The sequence below is a fragment of the Gorilla gorilla genome, chromosome 1 (genome assembly GCF_029281585.2).
Source record: "Gorilla gorilla gorilla isolate KB3781 chromosome 1, NHGRI_mGorGor1-v2.1_pri, whole genome shotgun sequence".
NCBI lineage: Eukaryota > Metazoa > Chordata > Mammalia > Primates > Hominidae > Gorilla > Gorilla gorilla.
Genome location: NC_073224.2, coordinates 114,661,822 through 114,688,325, shown reverse-complemented (window position 1 = coordinate 114,688,325; position 26,504 = coordinate 114,661,822). Strand labels below are relative to the sequence as shown.

Below are 26,504 nucleotides of genomic sequence, written 5' to 3'. Positions count from 1 at the left end.
CTCAGTCTCCCAAAGTGCTGGCATTACAGGCATGAGCTACCGCGCCCGGCCTATTATCATGATTTTTAATTAACTTTGTCATAAGCAAGTACTTGTCATTTTCTGGTGAGAACACTGAAAGTTTAGGGCATGTAGTGCCAGCTTTTGGCAATATTTCTTCATAGGTGGTGGCATGTTCTTCCATCAGGAGGCATGTAATGTTTGGTGATCTCTCGTGATGTTAGCAGCTGTTGCTGTTTTGATGCCTTATCCATTAATTCATTAAGGGTTGCAAAATGGAGATATCCTAATGCTATCATTGTTTTCATTTGTTAGGTGAAATACATAAAAACTTCATCTCTTCTTGCTTCTGCTAATGGTGACCATTCTTTTTCAGTATCATAATAAGCTTGTTAAACAAATTTGATGTGTTTCATAGTGCCAGCTAAAGTGGAAGACATCATTAAGAACAACTATGACATCTTCCCATAAAACATCCTTTGTTACCATACTGCATGGATTATTGATTTGATGCTTTAGAGCCCTATTCATGTTCTTGTTTTCTTTTGCATTACTGGCTGATAGTGATATGATATGCAAAAGCATTTGCCTCAGTGTTAAAATGTAAACATGGCATATACTGTTTCCTCTTTTCACAGATGGAACTTTCTGCTCTACAGTCCATGATGGCTGTGCAGGAAGAAGAGCCGCAGGTGCAGGCTGCTGATATGGAAAGAAGATCTCATAAAGGTCTTTCAAAACTTTTTAAAGACCACTGGAAATGTTCACAGCTCAGAATACTTGTAGGGCCTCTTCAGACAATATTTGCACACATTGAATCCCTTGGCCAGTGATTATCCATATCCCACTTGAAAGTATAGGCAGAATATTTCAAGAACATTTGTTCCCATGCTTCCCTCTGCTGAATAATCCTTTTATTACTATTTTCACATCCACACTTATTTTTTGACTTCTAGGACCTGCAAATGCAACTGGTTGATCCTGAAGACATAAGAGCTATGAAATGCCTGACCCAGGAAGTCTTACTTCTTTGGGAAAAAGCTGCTTCAGTAGAATCCCAGGGCCAAGAAATTTCAGGAAACCGAAGACAACAGGTAAGTTATTGGAATATAAACCTTATTTATTTATTTACTTTTTTGTATTTTTTTTTTTTTTAGTAGAGATGGAGTTTCACCATGTTGATCAGGCTAGTCTTGAACTCCTGACTGCAAGTGATCTGTCCTCCTCAGCCCCTCAATGTGCTGGAATTACATACAGGCATGAGTCACCACATTGAGACAGAGTCTCACTGTGTCACCCAGGCTGGAGTGCAGTGGTACGATCATAGCTTACTGCAGCCTCAAACTCTGGGGCTCAAGGAATCTTCCTGCCTCAGCCTCCTGAGTAGCTGGAGCTGCAGGTGCACACCACCACGCCCAGCTCAAATCTTATTTTTCTACTGTGAAATAAACCATGGTAAAGCTGTCAATCTCAGCTATTTGTGGAGGGTTAGTTGATGGTATTTCATAGAGAAACTGTGCTCTGAAGTTTCTTACTTTGGTCGGTAGCAGCTATAGATGCCCCTTTCTGACATTTGTAGTTCTGAAAAGAGCAGCAGTTCTTTTGGACACATACCAATAGTTATCCCTCACACTCATACCTAAGTCACCTCCCTCTCAACTGAATCTTTCTCTTTCATCTGCATTTAACCATGTTCAAATCTCTCCCAGTGAAAAAAAAAAAAAAAAGAAAGAGAAAGAAACCCCTACACTTGCCCCAAATTTCTTTGTAGCTACAGCCCCGTTTAAACTTTCTTCAATGCCAGACTTTTCCAAAAGACTCATCTCTCTCACTAACTCACCCCACTCCATTCTGGCTTTTAACTCTACCTTAAACAACTCTGGTTATACATTATCATAGCTCATTATCTTTATAGCACTTATTACATTCACAATGACACACATCTATGATTAATGAATATCTTTTTCCTCCACTAGATAGTAAGCTTCCCCCTAGAACCTAGAACAGAGTCTGTCCCATAGAAGGTGCTCAGTAAATATTAATTGAATGAATGAAGAATACTAGTAAGTCCTATTATATACATTTCCCTCTTGCCTGTCCTGTTTCCCTCTTACTGCTTTCTCTTAGCTGCTTTCCTGTGCTTCTAGCTTCTCTCCTTTTTCTTCTTTTTGCTCCCATGTTTGAATTCTACCTTACAGGTTTTAAAGATAAAAAAAAAGATAATATGACACTGATTTGAAAACTATAAAATAGTATCAAAAGCTTAAGTACTAAGATAGTGGGCTTTTTAAGTCATAGTACATGCTAATGCATTTTCTTGTTTCTCAGGATTAACTGTGGTTTCATGTCTCACTGTGCCATTTGCGTATTGCTTCTTCTCTCTTCTTTTCTCAGTTGCTGCTGATGCTAGAAGGACTAGCAGATGAATGGAGTCAGCTCAATGAGGCCTTACAAGCAGAGAGACAGCTCTATAGCAGTCTGGTGAAGTTCCATGCCCATCCAGAGAGGTAAGAGAGTGGCTGTTTTTTCTTTTATTCTTTATTGAAATTTTTATTTCTTTTACTATTGTATTCTTTTCATGCCTTTTATTCTTCATTAAGTGCAGATGCTTATGATACTGAAGAGGGGAGAAAAAATAGGGACAATTACCGGGGCCACCCACTTTGTCATTTGTTTTATGGATTGCTCTGAGATTCAGTGTCAAAATCTTAAGTCGGGAATAGCGCCTGTTTCATACAGCTATTGCAGAGATTAAATAAGAAGACAGCTTTGGTGTCTAAAACAATGCCTTGTATATACTAAGCACTCAATGTATGTTCATTTCTTTTCTGTGATCCATGTCCTGTTAAAGGCTGTTCTATTAGAAACATAAGGCTATACCCTGTCTCTACTAAAAATACAAAAATTAGCTGGGTGAGGTAGCGCACGCCTGTAGTCCCAGCTACTCGGGAGGCTGAGGCAGGAGAATCACTTGAACCTGGGAGGCAGAGGTTGCAGTGAGCTGAGTTCACACCACTGCACTCCATCCTGGGCGACAGAGTGAGACTCCGTCTCAAAAAAAAAAAAAAAAAAAAGAGAGAAAAAAAGGAAGGCTATAATGGGCTCTGATATTCATTTAATATCATCAAAGAAAATATAATAATTGGGATGGCTAATATCATCCTGGGACCACCGATAACTATCATGATGAATATATTTTCTTCTACCTCTTGATTTTTGGTCACATATATGATACCTCTCTGGATCATTTTCTATTCTCTTCATTTTTTTTTCTCATTTTGCCTCCCCTACTAGCCCTTTTTCCTCTTTTTCAATTATTATTATTATTATTATTTGCTATTCAGTTTCTTGTAATTTATTGTTGGGCTTTAAAAATGTTTTCTTTCTACCAGGAAAATGAAGGCAGACGAAAGGTATGATAGGACCAGTTGATTGTGTTACTTTTTAAAGAACCTCTGGAGCTTTAGTTTTTATGAACCAGATTCCTTTTCAGCACACCATCCCACCGTCAAGTTTGGTAACAAATGAGAAAACAAATATCTTCAGTAGTGGTTCTACTTGGCTCAGTCTTGCTCCAGTTTATATTTAGTTTGTCCTGGGTTTTAGTTTTTCAGAAACAAAAGCCAAATAATGAAATTTCTCTTGTTTGGGCTATAGGGGTGTGAGATAAGTCTTAGGAGCTATAATTTTATGTGAAATTGGCCCAGAATCCAGCATAAGGGGCAAGCTTTTAAAAAAAGCAATGGTCCTTACTAATCTATCAGCAGTGAACATAAAAGCCACACAAAGACTACATTCATTAATTGTGTCCTGGAGAATAATTACTTTACAAAGTCGTGCGGCTCAAAATGGCATTGATGTTTCTTTGGAAGCAAATATGGACTCACTACAGTTGATAGCTAATGCATTTTCCTCCCATGAGGCATGTTTAATAAGCTCTGAGAGAGACCAAACTCTGCAGGTGGAACTGGAAGGGGCTCAGGTGTTACGCAGTCAGCTAGAAGAAATTCTTGGAAGAAGCTTGGAGCGCTTAAACAGGCTGGAGACCCTGGCTGCCATTGGAGGTGGGGAACTGGAAAGTGTTTGAATTCATCACAAGCATGCCTACTGAGCACTGGTGGGTCAGACTGCAGCCCAGGATGGAAAACCTTGTTTGCACTAACCAGAAAGATCCTTGTCTGACTTTGGCAGAATTAAACGGTGACTTACTAATGATAGAACTGGTACAAGTAGCATCAACTACAAAGTGAAACTCACTTTAGCCTACATGGATCTCATTGTACATACATATCAATCCCTAAATTGAATGGTGGAGGTTGCAAAGTGTATTTGCACATTTTAAATCATTCTGTTTTAGTTTTTCCACTTTTATTCATTCTTATCCCTAGCCCCTTCTCATTCCCTCATCTGTTCTGTGGGCCAATAAAGTTTATTCTTCCCCAACTTTCACAATCCATTTCATGTGTCCCATATCATATCATAAATGCATGTGTGTGTGGTATTTTTGCCATTCAGTCAACTTCTCTTTGAGTGAGAGCATTTTTTAAATCAAAGGAATACAAGTTTTAAGATGAGAGAGTGGGAAAGAGATTGAGTCTATAAGAATGACTTCGCAAAAGTGATATAATCCTTATCAGAAGGTAATCAAAACCAGGAGAGTAGTCTTGTAATAGTAGACTGCAAGTATTGGGAAGGCCAAGTTAAAGAACAGAGGCAAGAACTATGAAAGTGATCATAGTCAACTTTTATCTCCAATACTGTCTCAGAGTTGACTGTTGTACACAAGTGAAATTAGATTAGGTACAGGTTAAATTCTACTTAAAATTTGTTCTTTACTGATTCCTTTAGGTTTCTTTAAACCAAGGTCATGCTATTTAGTCAGAACATGACTTCTAGAATGGTCTTCCAGAGTCAGAATTCTCTGTTTACAAAGATAATTTCAAATATAGTATCCCTCTTTACATTCAGTGTTTCACCAAATAACTCATTATAGCCAGAAGAGGATATTGCTTCTTCCATTTGTGGCACTAGATAGGGTCCTATGTTTTTCACTATTTAGTACGTATACTTTTCTCCATATAACAGTAATAGGCTTCAGGCTTTGAAGTGCTTGAATAGTTTAAAAAGAAATGTTACAGATGTATGTTTATAGTTTTAATCGTCTCAATGCTTTCTTGTGGCAACATGACAGGTATAAGGAGATGGGCACTGGAGATTGTATTTCTGATGTCTCAAATGTCAGGAGTGTGAAAAGTAACCAAAATTGCTTTGCAGCTTTGTGGGTTCAACATCATGAATTTGTTTTTATTTCCTCTGGTTTTAAGTTTCCTAGGTTAGAAGCTGAGGTTTCAGTTAATTTAAACATGGAATTTGGGAACAGGGATTGAGGCTTTCTAGCACAGTAAATGTGACTGAATACCCTTTCTAAACTAAGTGGGGCACAATGATTTTTTTCCTTCCTTTTTTTTTTAACATGACACTATTTCTTTCACATGTTGACATGGCTTGTATTACATTCTAAATTTCATCTGTTTCTGTAACTTTAGCTGTGTCTATAACAGATAGAGCATCAGTCAAACTAGAGTGGACAGGGAGAAAATGTTCTACTGGGGAAGCACTCTGGAATCTTCTGATTAAGTAATTTGCCAAAGATTGATAGCCATAAGCCTTACTCTTAATGGATCTGCCATTTCAGTTTCAATGGCTTTTGAGGAAAAAGGAGTCATTTAAGGAAGGAGATAGGAAGTGTAGGCCGATCCATCCACTTTTCTTAGTCTTCTAATTTTAAGAGACCCTTTCTTGCACAAAATGTTTTGTAACTTTCCAGAAGTAAAGAGGAAGGTAATGGAGCTATAGAAATGTCAACCCATCAAAGACTAGTTTGTCGTGTCATTACAACAAGGCATTTAGGGAACATCTTTCCTTAATTTTACTAATAGACCAGAGAAGCCTTCTGAGTCTGCTATTAAGATTCAGCTCCGGGTGATTCTTGGTTTCTAATGGCTCATAGTGATTACAGTTTATGTTAATAATCACTCCTACTTCTGTCAACCTCCAGCAAGAGTAGATTGATAGAAGGATAAATTAAAAGTCTGATCTTAATGTCATAAATGTGACTAAAATATGGTACTAACTTTTTCTAGTTGAGATAGCTGGAATGAGGCTTGCAAACAGTGTTATCTGGAGAGAGCTTGCTGGTCTAACAACTTTGTGTGTTGGACACATCATTTAATAATATTTAGTGCGATATAATATTCCATTTTCTCTTCAGGAGCACAGACTCTTTCTCATACTGGATTATTCTTCCTTTGACAGTCATTTTTCAATATGACAGTAATTTTAGATAAAGCATCGTGTGCTTATAGAACCTTGTGCTTGAGTAAAAATAATCTTCAAATAAAAATAATGAAGTAAATTTTTACTTAGGCCATGCTTAATTGGAAGCATAGAACTTAAATTCAGAAAAAAATCCATATGATAGATTTTGTTTTTCTCATGTTTCCTTTTTGAATAATAGCAAATAATGCAGATTAATGGTTCTAAGAGTTCAGGGTAGATGAAATCTGTAGGTTTTAGAAGTATAGAGTTGAAAAGAACCTCCAAGAGGACTTATTTAATGAGTGAAATAAGTGTCCTTAGATAGATATTTTCCCTAAACTCTTTTCTATTGAAAGTTTATAGTATTGAAAATTTGATGACTATTAGTACCTAGTATAAATCAACATTCATCTGATGTTCTCTTTTTAGATAGCCAAGTTATAACTTTTTTGAAAAGACATTATTGGACTATGTTAGTTGGTCAGCCTTTTTCTTTGGTAGTGTGTACTCTTATCTGTCACCGAATCTTCTCCACACCCTCTTCTCTTCATTCAGCTGTGGACAGCAGTAATATTTTCAGTACCTTTGCTTCTTAGAGGAAATACATTTTTCCTTATTTATATTTTTAAAAGATGTTTCTATTACATTATATATAGCAAGAGATCTATTAAGGATCCAGAAAATCTTAACCTGTAGAGGATATGACTTCCTAACCATAAGAATTAGTTTCCTTGAGGGTTCTTTAGTATATTCTTTTTACACAGTTTATGCATAAGTAAACTCTGTGGCCAATGTACATAAAAAACCTATCACTTTTATGCTCATTCATCCTCCTAATTCCGTGTCTGGGTCATGAGATGTTTGGCTCATAGCTTCAAAAACAGTTCAAGAAAACTGATTTCAGTTCTCTCTATGTTGATCTTCCAGTTGGATCTGGAGTCTTCTGATTGTGGAAAGGAGTAGCAGATCACATTATACTGAAAATTGTCCTTTTCATTGAGAAAAAAAGGTTGACTGAGCTACCTAAAGTCACTTTCCTTTGGAATGTAAGCCTCAGAGAGAACAGTAATACGTTTGCTTTTCTTGAGGTAGTATTAGAAAACTCTAGTTCCCATTGATAGGATAAACTTGTTTTCTCATTTCATGGTCTTTTTATATAAAACAGTCACAAAATCTTGACATTTGGCATCCCTGAAGAGCTCAAGTGGCCTTTTCAAATAGGGTATTATGTAGTATTCTGCAGGTTTACAGTCAGTATCCTGCAAGGAAACATGACAAACTTCCTGTGAGGTTAGGAAGAAATATTAGTAACACACACACTTAAAGTCCGTTTTCCATTTTACCTTGTAGAAATTGTACTAGAGATAGAACAAATGAAATTAGATTTCTTTTCCAGATATATCCTGTGAGATACCAGCACAGAGTATTTTCTCTCAGTTCTCTCAGGGTTAAAGCTCAGTTACCTTTTCTTTTCTCTTTGGTAGTGTGGAACCATTTGTACCATAGAAAGAATAGCTGGAAATATGGAACTCCAATGTGGCAATACAGTAATAAACAGAAGGAATGAGTCAGTAGGATAATATATTGGAGTGATTTCTGTAGGGTAATGATTTCAGTTATAATGTGTTTTAGAATGTGGATTTAAGCCACCTTCTCACCCTTTGCACCAGTAGCTTTGTTAAAACATTTTATTATGATCAAATAACAAGCCTGTTGCTTTTAAGTAGTCTAAGTGTTAACAGAAGGTAAGTCTTCAACTTCTCCATGTTCTCACCTAGGCCAAGATGAATTTTCTAAATAAAAAATAGCATCATAATTTGCCTCCAACAAAGAATGGGAAATGGAAAGAAACACAAAACTGTGGTCCTGACAATACTAATTCTACCAGGTTTCAAATAAGAATAATTAAACTTATAAAGTGACATACTGATTATTTTTGTGTTACTCTCCCTTTTTGTTGTTTAAAATCAAATTCCAGAAGTAAAAATCTTTATCATACTGTTTTGCTCTTACTTAAACTGGAAGGGTAAAATAGAAAGTTCAGCAACATGAGAAAATATTGCATTTAAAATAATGTGAAGAATAGGGGTTTTAAGTACATAAACCAAATTGGCTTCCTTGCAGGTTTACTTTTAGTGTATAACATGAATAGGTAGTGTTTCTTTTTACAATAATCAAAGTCATAGCTCCAAGATAGTGACCTCTCTCTCAATCTATAACCTTTGGAGGCATGTGCATATATCAGCACATTTTATAAATTATGAGTTTCTATCTTTGTCCATGAAGTCTTGTTAGTTTTCACTTAAAATTTTGTAGGTTGTTGAGAAGAATTAAAGTGATTCATAACTTCATGCTTGAACCTGGGAGGTGGAGGTTGCAGTGAGCTGAGATCATGCCATTGCACTGCAGCCTGGGCAACAAGAGTGAAACTCCGTCTTAAATAAATAAATAAATAAAGTAGTTCATAACATCAGATGAAGAAGGAGGTGAGTGATATGTTAAGTGATCAGAAACTTGGCATTACATTATTTCCAGGACCATTTCCCCACCAAAATAAGCTGTATATTTTTCATTTCTTCATGGCACTGTGCCGTTAATTTATGTTAACATTTGTGCTAAAATGGAGTGTAATTTTTACATATAAGTGTTAGAATTTTAGCTATCTTAGTTGAGAAACAAAAAATTGTTACTGATCCAATAAACTTATCAAAGGCCAATAGAAACTATTTGGTTTTACTCTTAAAATATTTATTAAAAAAGAAGTAGAGAAAGCTTGTATCTTTTTTTTCCTTATAGGAGAATCAGTCTATTGATTATTTACTAAATTCCAAGTCAAAGCAAGGCTTGTAGAATGAGTATTTATTTAACTAAAGGAAGGAAGAAGAAACCCGAATTTTTCTCCTCTTGAAGAAATGAAAAGTGTAACACTAAAGAAACAGTGTTACACATTCCCCAGAAATGCGACATAGGCTAATTTACCTTAAAAATCCTTCCTTGCTTTCTTTGCTGTAGGAGAATAGCAGAAAGCACAACAGACGTTTGAGGAGCCAACTGTGGTGGGTAGTACTGTCTCTAAACATTCCTAGAAAAGCCTGTTTCTCGTGTTCTTTGAAGAAAAAAAGAGACCATGAGCAGGAAGAATTTCTTGACATTACAGAATTATGGCATCACAAAATAGGTGCAGTGGTCATATCTCCTGGTCTGCCCAGGAGTCCTAATTTACATGTGCCTTGGTTAGCCTAAGGATAGAAGACTGTAGTTATATTGAATAATTACCCTTTTGGAGAAGTAGAAACTCTTTCCAGAATTTTAGTGGGATTTCATACCCCCAAAAGTATTTTAGATTATGATTTGGCCTTTTCAAGTCACTTAAAACAGCTGCTTTCTGAAACATGTGACCTGGAAAGCCCTAAGGCTACTTAAGAGATGTTACAATTTAAAGACAAAGATACACCATAAAGGGGTTTGACTGCAGGCAGCAGTTTTCTACCACTTCTGTTCCGTGATCAGAATCTGTCTAGATAGAGAATTTTATTTCTTAGCAGAAACTATGGAGGACTATATGGAATCTTAATAGTTTTCTTATGATCCTGAAGGGAATGTGTGCAGGTGAAATTGTAGTTTGATAGGAGGCCTCTTTTCCTTGATTCTCTCATACAGCACCATAACATTAAAGTCAGCAATAGTTGGTTCATGACATGAAAATGTGAGCGTTCTTGTAATGAACTCATGGCAGTGTACCTGGGAGTCAGAGTGAAATGGGGCTGAGAGTATTGGACACAAGGGCCCAGTACCGAAGGAAAGAACACTTGGCACTGCCAACTTATTCATGCTTAAAGTTTTAGCTCTTTAAAATTAATAAAATATGATCTCTTGCTATGTTCTAAGTAACTATATGGAAAAACATCACTCCTTTTCTGTTGATCCCGTATTAATGGCTTAAAGGAAGATAATAATGACTACAGAGTAGAATTTGGGGGAAACGGTCTTGACTCCACCCAGTTTGGACTCATTACTAAAGAATATGTCATGAGCCAGGTGTGGTGGCATGCACCTATAGTCACATCTACTTGGAGGCTGAGGCGGGAGGATCCCTTGAGACTAGCTGTTCAAGACCTGCCTGGGCAACATAATGAGACCTCATCTCTAAAGCAAAATAAAACAAAACAAAAAAAGAGGTCATGAAGTTTCCCCTAAGGCTTATTTATGCATGTTGGAGTTTTAAGACAGTTGTCATTTAATGATGAGTAATCCTTTTTGTAAGGCACCTATTCCAAAGAGTTCAACCTACTTTACTGACAACTCCTTAGTTTTTCAATGTCCTGTGGGGCAGAGAGCAAAGAGTGTCATTTCAAGCCTCCTGCTGGGGAAACAAGTATTCAGAAATGAAGAAGTGCAGGTAGAATCAATCAAGATCATTCAGATAATAACATCAAGTATACAACTTCCTTCTGCTGATGCTATTTAGGTTCTATGGCCTTCAACTTTCTCAGCTTTCAACTAATAAGCCCATGGACTACTTCCGTTTACCTACAATAACAATAATAATAATATTGTTTAAAGATGGTATTTATTGAGTACACACTGTGTACCAAGCGCTGTTCTAAGCACTTCAAAATCAGCAAACCCTTTAAAGTTCACAACAGTATGGAGTGGATAATGCTCTTACCCCTAGTTATTAAATGAAGAAACTTAGGAAAGGTGATGACTTGCCTAAAGTGACATAACTAATGAAAAAAGCACAATTCAAATCTAGACAGTCTATCTCCATAGTTCATGTTCTTAGTTATTATTCCATACTCAATTTAAAAAGTTCTACAAAAGTATGAATTTTTGCCTCAGTGATAAGAATACCTTATATTTGCATAATGCTTACATTTTCACTCAAGGATTTTATGGTCTTATGTTTTAGAGGCTTATTTTTGTGTACTTTGTAGAATTAGATAGCTGATAGAAAATAATCTTATAAATCTAAATAAGGGACATCTTGGCATCACCTCCATTTTGTATTATTCAGAGCCCAGAAACTTCCAAGAACCACAAATTAAGAACATTTATTGAAGCCTCAAATAAAAGTTTTTGATAAAATTGGCAGTCTAACATGTAAAACTTAATCTTGAAGAAGCAAGTTAAATGAACAGATTCTTAGCTTTCAGAGAATCTAAAGGTGGCAGACTATTTTATATTTTATCAAAAAATAAGCAGAAGAGTCATTAATATAAAAGCATAGGTACCTTTAAATTAGAAATTCAAAGTATTCCAAGTTAGTTCTGAAGACAGTGTTTCATTGTGCTGTAAAAGTTTAGAAAAAGGTATCACTCACAAAAGAGAAGTTCTCTCATTTATTTAAAAAATGAAAAATAGTAAAAGATGTTTAATGTTAACTTATATACAGGACCTTGTATGAGATAACTTACCATTTTATTTCCATATTTTCTATAAATTTTTAGCTTTACCCCTCAAACATGGGAGAAAAAGTTTCAGCATTTTAATTCAAATTGGTAAAAGGCTGAGCAACCCTTAAAGCTGCTGTAATGGAAGAAGACCGTGAGCTAGCTTAAAAAAGAGAGAAAGAAGGGGAAGAAACAAAACCCCTGTGTGGCAGAGTGTAGAGATGAGATGAGCATTTATTTGTCTCCATCTAATTCCTTATGAAGCCAGAACTATAGCATCCTGCTCTTAAGTGAAATAAGATGGAGCATTATCCAAGAATGCAGACGTGGCACCAGAAAGGCTGCCAAAGATAAGTGGAGGGCAAAAAGTGTCAGATAAAAAGCTTCAAGACCAGTGACAGTCACCCTTTCTAATTCTCGCTTCTGGAACCTGGCAGGAATGGTCCTGGGATGTGGGCCCAGCCTGACTCCACAACCCAGCAACAATGGTAGGGGATGAGGATCCTGACCTCATAGAGCTGAGCTTTCTTCAATTACAGGATCCTTCTCTAGCCCCGTGTTCAAATGAGAAACAATGTGAACAGTCTGTTTTCTGTCACTGAGTGAGACAATTCATTTCCTTTGCTGGAAAAACATAAAAGATTGTGATCGCTACTGTTGTACAGGGTAAGATTTTCCAAAGTAAGCATAACATGATATGAGTGTCCTAGGTAAATTAGTATCCTGGGTTCAGTAAGTTTTTAAAGCAGCCAAAGATTAGGCAATGTGTCCATACACCTCTACTCAGCTAGCATCCTGAGTGAGATGGTTTCTGGGGTTGGTTTGAATGAGTAAGTATTGGAAATTCCTCTTGTACACTGTCTGCCACAGACCTCTAAAGATGCTGAGTGGTAGAGGTGGTAGAGGCTTCACTGAACAGGACCCTTCCTTGATCCAAAGTTAACACAAAGTTCATGGTGTAGGTGAGGAAACCTAAGCTGTTATCACAGCATACTTACTACCTCTTAGCACTCTATGAGATCAGCCTGGGCCATTGCAAATATGTAGATATGAACTGCCCCTGCTTACCTTATCTGCATTGGGTAGTGAATGCTCATGATTCAGGCAGAGCCTTTCATGCCTGGATGTCTGAACTCAACAGAAGGTTCTTTGGTCTTGGAGGAAGAAGCAAAGATAAAGATCTGATTTGTCACCAGAAGAAAAAGTGAGTGGCTTCTAAGAGTCCACAGTTTTGACTTATTGGTGCAGCTCTTGTGAGGGCTAGTTGTGTAACCCTGGACACACCACCTAATCTCTTTGAGGTCCAGGTTAATCAGTGGTCAGAAGTGGAGTTGTACACTGGTTGGTTGCCGAGGCTAGGATCAGAACAAGATTTCAAGATTCTTTAAGTTGGGGAGGTTCTATAAGACATGGTGAGTGTCACAGTAGATGTTCTTTGATAAATTAACCATAATAAATTTCTACACTTCCCAAAAAATACAGTAATGTAAAAACATAGCTCTTGGTCTTAAAATGTATGAACAGTCTTAATTTTAACCAATATAAGGAGGAAGAAACACCCTAGATTTGTGCTGTCCGATAGGGTAGCCACTAGCCACTTGTAGTCATTTAAATATAAGTTAATTTAACTAAAATAAAATTTAAAATTCAATGCTTTGAAATGTGGGCCATACTACCCACATTTCAAAGCTCAATAGCCATATATGACTGTGTCCACTGTACTGGGCAACACTGGCACAGAACATTGCTGTCATTGCAGAAAGTCCTCTTGGTCAGTGCTGCCTTAGACCTTTGCCCATACCACAAACTGCAGCTACTTGTACCTTAGAGCAAGGTGTAGATGTTTGGGCCCTAGAGTGGCTGTGTCCATCTCTGGAGAATGAAAGAATGGGTTAAATCCCATGTGGAGAAAGCAGTGCAAGGAACCCTTCAGGCAAAGGGTGTCTGCATAGAATAAGAGTTTGAGAGAGGTGAGGAGGAAGGGAGGTTAGAGGAAGAAATTAGGGAACAACTGAATCATTGGGTGTCTTGAATCTTGACTAGACCTGAACCTTACTAGGACACAGGACTCCCAGAGGGAAGTTCCTCAGAGAGATTGTCACCCTATGCACAACTGATCCCAACAATAGATACCTCTGAGAGATTCAGGGCAGCTCTAATTTCTAGGCACTCAGTTGTGGGGAAAGGGTTAGGCATGTTGGACTCATGTTATGGAAGAGAAAGTTTTTATGTAGCCAGGCAGCGGGGAATAATTCAGGCTTTCTTGACATTCGAGTGGGGTAACCAGTGCATCTGACAGTCGGCTCCTTAGAAATGGGTCTGTGCAGGCAAAGTCAGCTTATGTTGTGAGGCTCAGGCTTGAGTATGAATAAGAAAGTGTCTGTGATACAAAAAGTTCTATTTTTCTTGCCAGCCCTGCTGGCTAGGGAGAATTTCTTCCCCATGTATATGGAGAAAGGAAGAAATGAGAGGCAGCTGGCAAAAAGAGTATAATTTAACCTACTCTCTGGAAGCCATCTGTGAAGGGAATCACTTTTCTTTACTGGACTTGTTTCCAGGTGCAGCTGCAGGGGATGACACCGAAGATGCAAGCACTGAGTTCATTGACAGTATTGAGGAGGCCGCACACCATAGTCACCAGCAAGTAAGTCAGTGTCAGGGTCTGGGGCTTCCAGGGTGGATGACACACAGCCCTTCTGAGGTCTGATGGTCTCCTGCAGCCCTTGCAGACTTAGAGTGAGAAGGTATCTTTTTATATGAACCACTTCTCAGTCATCTTCCTGTTCTCCTTGAGCTTCCCAGCTGCCTTTCCAACCCATATCTTTGCTCCATTTTTCTCTCCAATCCACCCTTTAGTTTGTGTTATACCTCTTTCTTCTGCCTCCTGCCCCCTCCTACCCAGCTTTGCCCCTATTTATTCTCTGTAGCTATAGCTTCAGAAGAATTTTTACTTGCAAGACAATCGAGACATTCCTCTTGGGCTTTTTGTAACTGAAATGCACCACAGAAGACAGGGAGTCATCAAAGGGCTGCTCGGGGAGGTGGCAGGGCGGAGGATCTGCTTGGGAAGAAACTCCAAGAAGATTGGAATGCTTCCAAAGCAAGACTCTTTCTCAGTGAAATCTCATTATGCAAAGAGAACCTTATGCAACCTGACAAACCATTGAGGTCATGGTGACTCAGTGATCAGCAGATGGTACTTCAACAGCAATCCCCTGTTAAACCTCAGAACTTGAGCTGAAACATTGCTTCCACCCACCATCAGTGAAGATGTAACTAGCATGTTACAAGAGTGAATAATCTGGACTTCAAAGATTAAGTCATCAATAGTGATCCCACAAGCACTCACTGGAACTCCTATAATGTCTCCACTTTGTCCAGGCCATTTAGCAATCTCATCTCCTAGATGGACTGTGCCTGTGATTCTTAAGGAGAAAGTGAATCATTGGTAGATATCCCACACAAGCAGCTGGACTTTCCAGTGGTAGCTTTCTTGGGGCTATTATGAAAACTAAACAAGAAATGATGCTTGCTGGGTCTGCCTGTATGTCTTCTGCATAAGAAAAGGAGGAGACATTGAATCAACCAATAAGAAGAGCCCAAGTAAGTGTCCTCAAATCTTTTGGGATTTGGCACTTGGGGACATGAGTAGTTGTCTGGGATATGTCATGTTCTCAACAGTTTCTTTATAGTAGTAGGATCACCTTCTTAGAGTAAGATCACCTTCTTGTTGCTATAGCTGTACCCAACCTTCCCTTCTCCCTTGAGTGCTTGCATGAACTCCATTTTTCCTTTCGCTTGAACAGCTTCTCCTGAGTCCTCCTTACTGATGGTTGTGACTTTATATACATCTCTCTCCCTTCAGAGACATCCCTCTGTCCTCACTCTCTGATTTCATTGAGGATCTTGGGTGAGAGAGAGGGACCTGCAGGATGAAAAAATGTCTACTCTAAGACAGCTAGATTGGGAGGTTGGCTGGTCACTGATGGTTATAATGACTGTGGGACAGGATTAACTTCAGAATAAATGAACAGGAGACACAGATATGAAGACAGTCAGATTCTGATTGATATGGTCTGAAGTACTCCTGGTACTGCAAGTCATTTGCTCTAATTCTCAACTGTAGGCAAACTGATTTGTAAAGTTGCTTCTTCTTCAGCCTTCTTTCCTGTAGCCTAGCATGGAGAATCTGACCAGACCCCATTTTCAGGAGGTCAGCCCACCCTGGAATGTACTTTTTACATTAGGGCATTTGTATTTCCATCACAATACTTGCCATATTACTTGGCATACGAGAGACGCTTAGTGTAATTGTGAGTTAACAAGCCTTTGGATCAGGGCTTGACTCATGATAGACAAAGTGTATGCCTGCTGGATGGAAGAATCTCTTGGGTAAGCACCATTTTTCTTTCTATCACCTTTCCTTGAAAATACATCTTCAGCTTTGGGTAGGAGGAATCTTGGGGTATGAAATCATTGCAAATTTACTTCATCTTTTCTGGAGTTTGAGGTTGTGACTCTCCTGCTACCAACTAAATAAAGCTTACTTTACCATAACTGTTTTGTGTCCAGATTCTCAAAATTTGTTTGCTTGTTTCCAGGGAAGTGGTCCCTTAAGATAGATTTTGAGCTTCTCCTTGTTATGTCCTTGGAACGTAAACTTTTGCTTGACACGAAGCTCCCTTCCTACTCCAAGCATTCATACACTTTCATTAACAGACACATCCAACCTTGTCTTTCTTCCAAGGTGAGAATCACCTTTTGGCCAATGCAAGTTGCTTCCTCCTTATTTTTTGGACTCAGCCACCTCAGAAAGCCTCAAGTCTGGCCATGATAGTAATTTTCCCTAGATTTTCTCCCACAAAATTCTATTCTCAAGCAGATGTAAGATCTATAATAAATACCTATGAAACTGCTGTGAAAGAAACTAATCAACCATTGCATTTTTTAATGTGAACTTTTGTAATGGAGAAGAAGTTAATCAAGAATAAAGATTCAAGCCCAGGTAGTGTGCATCTATAGTTGCAGCTACTCAGGAGGCTGAGGCAAGAGAATCTCTTGAGCCCAGGAGTTCAGGGCCAGCCTGGGCAACATAATGAGACCCCCACCTCTTGAAGAAAAAAAATCAAGATTCAAATACAAAGAACAGACATTAGTAGTCAAAGTGTGATAAACTTCAATAAGGCTATTTAAAAAATTAGTTATTTTTGATTGACAAATCATAATTATATACATTTATGGGGTATGATATGATTATATGTATACACACACACACATATATATACACACAAACAATATGGAATGATTAAACCAAGCTAATTACATATTTGTCAACTTGCCTACCTATCATTTTTGGTGGTGAGACACTGGAAATTTACTCTTATTTTGAAATATACATTATTATTGGCTATAGTCACCCTGCTATGCAATATACCTGAAGACCCATTCTTTTTGTCGATACCTTCGATCAACAATTCTCCCTACTCTCCCTTCCCACTCCACCAGCCTCTAGTAACCACCATTCTACTCTCTTCTTCTATGAGTTCAACTTTATTAGATTCCACATATAGGTGAGATTATGTGGTAGGTGTCTCTCTGTGCCTGGCTTTTTTCACTAAGCATAATGACCTTCAGATTCATTCACGTTGTCACAAATGACAGGACCTATCCCCCAACATTTTAAGGTTAAATAGTATTCCATTGTGTATTATCTGCAACATTTTCTTTACCCATTTATCTACTGATGGACCTAGGTTTGTCCTACATCTTGACTATTATGAATAATGCTGTAATGAACACGACAGTGCAGATATACGTTTAACATATTCATTTCAGTTCCCTTGGATACATATCCAGAAATGGGATTACTGGATCATAGGGTAGATTCTATTTTCAGTTTTTTGAGGAAACTCCATACTGTTTTCCACACCAGCTGTACTAATTTACATACCTATTCACAATGTGTGTGTTCCGTTTCCTCTGCATTATCTCTAACACATCATTCACCTTTTTGATAAATGCCACTCTAACAGGTGTGAGATGATATTCATTATGGTCTTAATTTGCATTTCCCTAATGATTAGTGATGCTGAGCATTTGAGAAAAGCTAATTTTTAATGCCTTAATGTTGAGAACTGACTTAACATTGTGACAGATATGAAGCAATAGGGTAAAAACAAAACAATGTCATTCAAACAGGATATCAGATTTGCACAGAGGCCCAAAATGAACAATAACAAAGTCTAAAAGTTAACAAATTCCTATTTGAGGAAAAGCCATAAGATCTGCTTTAATTAAAACTTTGATGAGTAACTTCAAGGGTGTCTTCAAGAAATAGAAGGGTGCTGGGCAATTGTTCCTGCCTCTGTTTCTTCCATATGCTGAGATTTGTAGAGAGAGTTTGTCTGGCAGCATCAGCACAAGGATAATTACCAAAAAGTGAGGTTGGCTGCTTGGCAGGGTGGCTTCACCTCCACCTTCCAGTAGCTGCAGAGTTGGCTGCTTGGCAGGGTTTCTGTAGAGGCCCCTCCCTCTCCTCTCAGCTCCTGCTCATAAGTCCTTGAATCATAGAATATCAATTTTAATCATCTCTGGTGCTTTAGTAATTCTACAGAAATCACAGATAGCTCATTCATTGGTTAGATTGGCCACTCTGTCTTTGATGGCTTTTTGTCAAAAGATACTTGGAGAACATGCTGATACTGTAGGGCTGATCCATGTATTTATTCGCTCCCAGGACTATCATCATCACTGCCTGTTTAAAGTACAGCTGTACAACTTCTAAATCATGCCCTGTTGTTTCCCTGCATATTACATACCACTTAAACTTCCCTGAATAATGTTAGCACTTTAAAAAGGGCCTAGGCATCTAGCCTCATGTCCTTGTTTCATAGCTGAGGAAACTCAGGCCTAGAAAGTTTCAAGTGACTTTCTCAAGATTGCATAATAGTCTGTGGCTCCCAATTTCTAACATCTAAACCTTGCTTCTATACTATATACTTTGTCAAACAATTTTTTAAAAATTCTTGTGATTGTTCTAAGTGCTGATTCTTTTGCCCTGAATTATCATAATAACTTTTTCCTTAAGTTCTACTTAAAGGATATTATTTTACTTAAATTTTTGCATGTGTAAACGTAATTGAGTTGTCATGGGTAAGAACAGTACATCTCTTTTGATTCTATTGTTGAACCTACAATCAAACCCTCTGTAGATATCCCTGTGGATTATTTTCCTTTGTCCTCAGAGTTACTGACCTGAAACTCTGATTTGTTCAACCCTCCACCCAACCTACAGAATCACTGATACTGTAGAAGGTAGAATCTAATGCATTGTTCTTCCTTTCAAGAAAGTTTTGTTGAGTTTTTCTTTTATTTGTTTGTATTTAGAAACATCAGTTGTTTTAAAACATAAAGTTAGAACATAATATTAAATATCCTTTTCCATATACACATGTGCCCTCTTTATCCCCCTTCACATCCCAGTTTTGGTAAAATGCCTATCCCCTTTTTCTTTATTGAGAAACTATCTCATAGATTGTCTGTCTGTATCCTATGTCTTATTTTCCTCCCAGAAACACACCAGACAAGCTCTGCTCTAGGTTCCAAAACTCCTGGATTCTGGGAAATCCAATCTATGTGCATAGGCCACTACTGATCCTTCAAGTTGTGAATTACCCATTTCCTGTGCATCCTCTAGCTCAGGGGTTCTCAGTTTAGCATGCTTAAGAATCATCCATGGGCCGGGCGTTTTGGCTCATGCCTGTAATCCCAACGTTTCGGGAGGCCAAGGCGGGTGGATCACCTGAGGTCAGGAGTTCGAGACCAGCCTGGCCAACATGGTGAAAGCCCATCTCTACTAAAAATACAAAAATTAGCTGGGCATGGTGGTGCGCACCTGTAGTCCCAGCTACTTGGGAGGCTGAGGCAGCAGAATTGCTTGAACCCAGGAGCTGGAGGTTGCAGTGAGCCGAGATCTTGCTACTGCACTCGAGCCTGGCAACAGAGTGAGACTCTGTCTCAAAAAAGAAAAAATAAAGAAAGAATCACCTGTGGAACTTAAGTAAAATGTGGATTCATAGACCTTAGCTCTACAGCATTTTTTTTTTTTTTTTGAGATGGAGTCTGGCTCTGTCACCCAGGCTGGAGGGCAGTGGTGTGATCTCCGCTCACTGCAACTCTGCCTCCCAGGTTCACGCCATTCTCCTGCCTCAGCCTCCCGAGTAGCTGGGACTACAGGTGCCCGCCACCACACCTGGCTAATTTTTTTGTATTTTTAGTAGAGACGGGGTTTCACTGTGTTAGCCAGGATGGTCTCAATCTCCTGACCTCGTGATCCGCCCGCCTCAGCCTCCCAAAGTGCTGGGATTACAGGCGTGAGCCACTGAGCCCAGCAGCACCACATGGGATTCTGCTGTTGCTATTTCTCAGGTCTGCAGCTAGTACAGCAGGCATTGAATGACTTCCCTGTTAGACCCTGAGCTAGCCATACCATATATGCAATTTCATTTAAGCATCTGCTAACTCCACTAGGTAAGTGTTATCATCCTTATTTTATATAAAAGGAAACTGAGGCTCAAAGAAGTTAAGTGAATAGACTTGTTCCAGCCATGTTTGCTTCCACTCAACCTCAGTATGAGTTTGTTGTTGTGGAAAGAATTTATCTGGAATGTCTTGGTGAAAATTAGTCCTCAGTGGTGATGGCTAGGTGTGCATGTGCTTCACATGCAGGGTGTTCCAGGGCTCCTGAAAACTGTGGTTGCCTTTACTCCCTAGATTCAGCTGTGTCCCCTCCAGTCCGGGATGTTGGTATGAATTCCCAAGCTCTGGTCCTCCCCAGCTCTGCTTCCTCTACTTCTGGCTCAGAAACGGCCATAATCAACAGAACAAATGGTAAATATGGCAACTAAAGGGCCCAGGGACTGATGATGGAAAGAGATTAATGCAAACAACCTTTGGTTGTCTCTAAACATATTATCTGTATTTAGAGAGTTTTCTCTGCATTCCCCAAGGCCTTTAGCCCTACTCACTGCACCTTCTGTGGCTGCCTTTCTTGCCATTGTTCATCCTCCTGTAGTTTTCCTACTGCTGTTTTTGCTTCATTGCACCGTAATCTCTCCATTCTTGAAAATGCTCTCTGTATCCAGCTTGATTTAATTGTCTGTATCTTCTCTACCCAGAAACTTATTATTTATTGTGATTTGTCCTATTTCATTATCCAATAATGAAAAAGTTGTCTCCTGGCAAATTTATCATTAAGAGATAATGTAAGAAAGATTATAAAAATATAGAAGCCAGAAGATCTCTGTGGACTTTGCCTCACCCTTGTACATTCCAAGGCTTCCTTTCTTGTTCCCAGCCTCATCCTTTTCTTGTTCCCTACCTCTTTTGCGTTGGAGTAAACTGAGGATATCACTATGAATAAAAGAAGAGTCTGTTGTGTTGTCATTTTCTTTTTCAGGCTTGGGTTTGGATACTTCTCCAGTAATGAAGACCCCTCCCAAGCTGGAGGGTGATGCTACTGATGGCTCCTTTGCCAATAAGCATGGCCGCCATGTCATTGGCCACATTGATGACTACAGTGCCCTAAGACAGCAGATTGCAGAGGGCAAGCTGCTGGTCAAAAAGATAGTGTCTCTTGTGAGATCAGCGTGCAGCTTCCCTGGCCTTGAAGCCCAAGGCACAGAGGTAATCACATCTGTAGCTTTAGGTGCACTCTTTCCTTGTGCCCTTTCTTCCTTTGATGTTAACTCCTTCTCCCACCATTTTTGGTTTTTTTCATGCTTTGCATCTCTCCAGAGCTGAGGCTTCCTCTTCCATGTATAGCAGCCAGGCCCTTTCTTCTCTATCTCCTATTTTCACTGTGAGTTCTGCTCTGTTCCATATGTAGCTGACTGGATATTTCCCCTCAACCCCACAGAAACATGTGGCATTGCCTAGCAGCCTTTGGTAGCTTATTATCTACCACAGTCATGCAGGCACATGACCATCTGTGGGCAGAGTCAACTCAATGGGATGGACAGAAACTGAAGGATTTGCAGGTGTATGGCCCCCACGTGTGGAAGGGGGGAGAAGCCTGGCAGCCATGGCATTTCCTTGTGCAGACTGCATAGAGGGAGGGAAGGTAGTCAGCAAAGCTTCTCAGAGCACCTTGCCAGTGAGAAAGACCAGGCACCAGTGGCTGTGCTGTCTCAGCTGCTGGAGACCCATGGATGCATAGGGACAGCCCTGCCTCCACAGAGCCCCCACACTGGAGGGCAAGACACACACTCAAGTAGATAAGCACAGTACGGGGCTACAGGCACAGTATGAGAAGTCATCCTTTGTGCTGTGAGAGCGCCAATGCAAATGTGGTCATTTATCTCAGGCAAGGAAGGTAACAGGTTCGTAGAGGACATAGCAAGGGGGGTGAGTTTTGAAAGCCTTGTGGGTTCTGCAAGTGGAGGAAGGCATTCCTGGTAAAGGGAGCAGCACCTTAGTTCTGAGAGCTGCAAATGGTTGTGCAAGGGCTTCACAGGTTCAAGTAGGCCCATGTTCTGTGCCTCACTCACAAAGGAACTTGAGCCCATGCAAGGGGAAGAAAGTAATCTCTCCACTCCTGTGGTGTTACCTTCCCCCAGGTGCTAGGCAGCAAAGGCATTCATGAGCTTCGGAGCAGCACCAGTGCCCTGCACCATGCCCTAGAGGAGTCGGCTTCCCTCCTCACCATGTTCTGGAGAGTGGCCCTGCCAAGCACCCACATCCCTGCGCTGCCTGGCAAAGTGGTAAGATGCCAGTGTCCTTTCTTGGTTCAGACCCAGTTCTCCTGCCCTCCAATATAGTTCTGTCTCCTCGATGTCACAGCTTTTCCAGAAAATCAGGAGCCACATAGTGAATTGGGATAGACACGAACTTAGAGGAGTGTCCCTGGAGGGACATCTCTGACCCTTGGTGGCTGCTTTCATTGCAGCTCTAAATACATCCCATTCCCCACCAGCCCCCTGGCCCCTGGATAAGAAATCAAAGAAGAAGAGGAGGGAGTGTGGAGAAGGCAGAGACATCATAACCCTGGCGATCCATAAATGTTCAGTTTCTTTACTTCTCTGAAGTTTGGTTGAGCTGAAATTCAGTTAAAGCTTTAGCACCCATCTCCTACCCCTCAGGTCCCATGGTCAAATGATCACAGAATGCCCCCATGAGACTGAGCCTTTTTAGCGACTGCCTGGAATCCCAGCATATCACTTAAGCTGGCATCTCTGGACCAGGCCTGGGGAAAGTCAGCCACCCCTCAGGATCTGCTCAGAGCTCAGACTAACTCTGATTGGCAGACCCTTGTGTAGGTAGGTTTCAGGATCCCCTCCCCAGGGATTCTAGCTCCAGGTCAATGTCACCAATACCTTTTGGATTCAGCTATGCTAATTCCAGGGAGAGGGTGTTGTGCCATCTTCATATTGGCACAAATATTTACAAACTTGCACACTTGCCTGAGTCCAGATCTCTCTCCCCAACAGAACATTTCTGAACTCTCAATCTTACCTGTGAAGGGAGAGTGACAGAACTGATATCAGGACTAAAGCAAGGTCCTCTTCAGAGCTGGGAATTTTATACCAGCCTGAAGCAAGGTTCTCTTAAGCTACAAGTGTGTAGGCCTGTGCTAGTCTGCATGGGGAATTCCAGAGTCTCAATATTCCTACCTAATGGCCTCATCCTAAACTGTCCTCAGCTGGAGGTATCCGAGGCTGTGAAGGAGGAAATCCAGTTCAGGAGGGTTGAGAAGATTGTAGAATCCTTATTTGAACTGGAAAGAGCCACAAAGCACAGGGTGCTTTAGGCCTTCTGCCTGTTCAGTAAGAGTCTGTACCTCTTATCCAGAGAGAATCGACAGAAAGGGAACTTCTGGAACTGAGAACCAAAGTATCCAAACAGGAGCGGCTCCTTCAGAGCACAGCTGAGCGTCTGAAGACTGCCAAGCAGCAGAAGGAGAGCATGGAACAGTTCATTGTCAGCCAGCGTAGGTTTCCTGAGAGGGAATGGGGGAAGAAACGGGTGGTCTTTCTGATGCTCCACTTGTGCTGGTGATGAGCAGTGACTGGGGGGCTTGGGGATGTTGGGAGTGGAGGCTGATTTGATGTCCCCAAACCTCCTGTGCCGTGAGCAGTTGTGGATGCAGAGGGAGGGGAGGACAGGGGGTGAATAGAAGGAGACTCCAAGCTGAATAGCCAGAAAGAAATAAATGCTTTAGAATTCTCACGCTAAGCAAGTAGGGTTAATTTCTGCTGGTGATTTCTACTCTGTGGTGCTCTTTTGTTGTTTCAGTAACCAGAACACATGATGTTTTAAAGAAGGCAAGGACTAACTTAGAGGCAAGGAAACTACTGCACCAGTCAGAGGCACCAAGCCTGTCCCCAACCCATCACCATCTGTTAGCAGATCTTGTAGGTGATGCTTGGCCTGCTTTCACCTTCCAAGAGAAGATTTCCAGTCCACTTGCAAGATCACAGGTCCTCAGTGAGCTTCCTGCTAGTTTCTGTTCCCATCACCCTCCCACCCCATCAGCTCCTGCCCCTGTATCTTGGTTCACTCTCACATTGTCAGCTTCTCTCCTTTTTACTCCAATTTTTCTTCTTTGATACCAAGTCAGGAGACTGGAGAAATGCAATTCAGCTCACTCTTGAAGTCATTAGACATTTGGGAGTCTGCCTCTGAATGAGCTTTTGGTAGAGGGATCTTGAGGCCAGTTACGTGTTCTACTCTTCATGAAAAAGTAAAAGCAATTTGCAACCTAATAAACCGATTTCACTGCACACTCCTGGGTTAAGAACAGCAATTTGATTTTGATATTTCTTTAAGTAACATGACAAAAGTAATCTGTTGGGTCTCATTCATCTAAAAGAGAATTTGTTAATAAATAACTGAACCTTCAGGGGAAAAATGTTATATATGTATCAGACATTATCTACATTTACTTAAAACACTAAGTGTTAATCATTCCCTAGGAAGTGCTTCAAAGAAAAACTTGAGGTATATGAAATGGTTAAAAATCAGAAACTAAACCTTTTAATGTGGACATCAAAGCTTTGCCATAAGCAATTGAGCATATTCCTAGAAGTGTTTCTAAACCGTAACCTGAGAGAATGTTGATCTCCATAGTGTGAAAATGACTTGGGCCAGTTTAACCTGCACTTTTTTTTTCTTAACTAATTCCGTTTTGTTTTTCTCTGATAATTCTTCTCTTTCCTGAGCCTCTTTAGAGCAGCACTTACAGGATTGCCTCTGTAAAGCCTTATTCCTGTCCCAGAAAAGGTAACCCAAAAGTCTCTAGTATCCACTGGCTTTCTCCAGTGTGGAAGCTTTCCCCTCCACCTCCCACAGATCACTGGAAAGGACCTGAGGCCTCGGTTCTAATCTCTGGCTTATCACTAACTGGTGTATGGCTTTCACTTGTCCCTTAGTCTCTGTGAGACTGCTGCACCCTCATCTGTCAAAGATGGAACTGGACTTAGTTGAGCTCTGAGGTCCCTGTGGACTTGGCCCCTCCACATCCTCATTATGGTGACTGGACATAAACTTAACAGAGGACTTCCCTGCAGAGTGTCCTCTTCTTCCTACAACAGGCTGCTTCTATATGTGCATGTTTCATGCTAAGCACTTCTTTCTTGGGTAGAGATGACAAAGGCCTCTTTCTGCTGAGACAAAGTGATTTGGAGAGTCACTTGGCCCCTGAAGAGGGAGAAGTAGGATCCAGCCACCCAGTATGCAGTGAATTGGAGCAGGGATCTCAGCACACAGGGAGGTGGGAGGCTCCCCCTAACCTCGGGCACCTGTTGCTTCTCCAGACTGCAGTGCATGCTCTTAGCTCATCCTCTTAACTGGCTCTCACTGTGCTCCTGGCTTTGGTCACCCCATAGCTCTCACTCCAGCTTCAGGTAGCCATCAGTAGGGCCTGGCAATATACACTGATTTGGTTTGTTTTATGTTTGTCTGCAGGTGAAATCCCTAAGGGCTCTGCCATGTACTCCAGCCTTGTGACCCTTGCCTTCCAGGAACCATGCAAGAAGTGCAGCCACCAGAAGTCCTTAAAACATCAGGAAAGGTTGGCCTGTCCCCCTTTTGTGCAGCTACCTATCTGCTGAGGAGCATCTGGGCCTCATTCCTCCAAGTCCACTGGAGGGTCCAGAAGAGGGAGTCAGAGATGTATCCTGGTGGAGCTGGGAGAAAGGCAGAAAGCCTTTCTGACAGCTATGGAATACGATTAGCCAAGGTCCACTTGGCCCAGCACTAAGCAAAAGATGTGTAGTTTGCACAGAAGGTTTTGTGATACTGCCTCTCAACAGCCCCAGCAGCTTGGGAACTAGCAACAGCACATTTCTTGCCTCATCAGCTGTCCTGAGATGGAAAACTCAGTGAATATAGGACCCTGATTCTGATGAATGGGGCACGTGGTCCCATTGCTGGAGCTCCTCTGACAGGTTCTAAAAGCACACTACTGAGCAGTGGTGCCCTGCCGGACACTGCTGGTGGGGGCTCAGTGAGCACTACTCACAGATCCACACCTGACCCTGTTGGGTCGAGTCAGGCTGGGTTTTGGTCTGCACTGTAGCACCTGTGTTCTTTCAGTTCACATCATGAGTGTGGTGACTTCCCAGATACCATCTCAGGCTTAACCTAGCACATCCTATTTCTTTTCTTCTATGATACCCAAATTGGACTGACCTCACTTCAAATATCTTGTCCCATTTTGTCATCCTATCTTACCTTGGGGAAATTGGGGACTGATGGCCAGACCAATTCTGTTGAAATTCTTGCATAGAGCAAACC

The 26,504-nt window shown here is 40.5% G+C and overlaps 1 protein-coding gene across 1 annotated transcript; it reads left to right on the top strand.

Moving 5' to 3' along the window:
• The first annotated feature begins 2,415 nt into the window (after positions 1-2,415).
• LOC129525722 (myomegalin-like) lies at positions 2,416-26,076 on the top strand. Its single transcript, XM_063695470.1, has 9 exons — positions 2,416-2,507; positions 8,635-8,804; positions 14,270-14,355; positions 20,484-20,600; positions 21,169-21,395; positions 22,328-22,471; positions 23,559-23,697; positions 24,003-24,187; positions 25,674-26,076. The coding sequence occupies exons 4-9, from the start codon at positions 20,519-20,521 to the stop codon at positions 25,713-25,715; spliced, it is 819 nt and encodes a 272-aa protein (XP_063551540.1). The 5' UTR covers positions 2,416-2,507; positions 8,635-8,804; positions 14,270-14,355; positions 20,484-20,518; the 3' UTR covers positions 25,716-26,076.
• Positions 26,077-26,504: the final 428 nt, after the last annotated feature.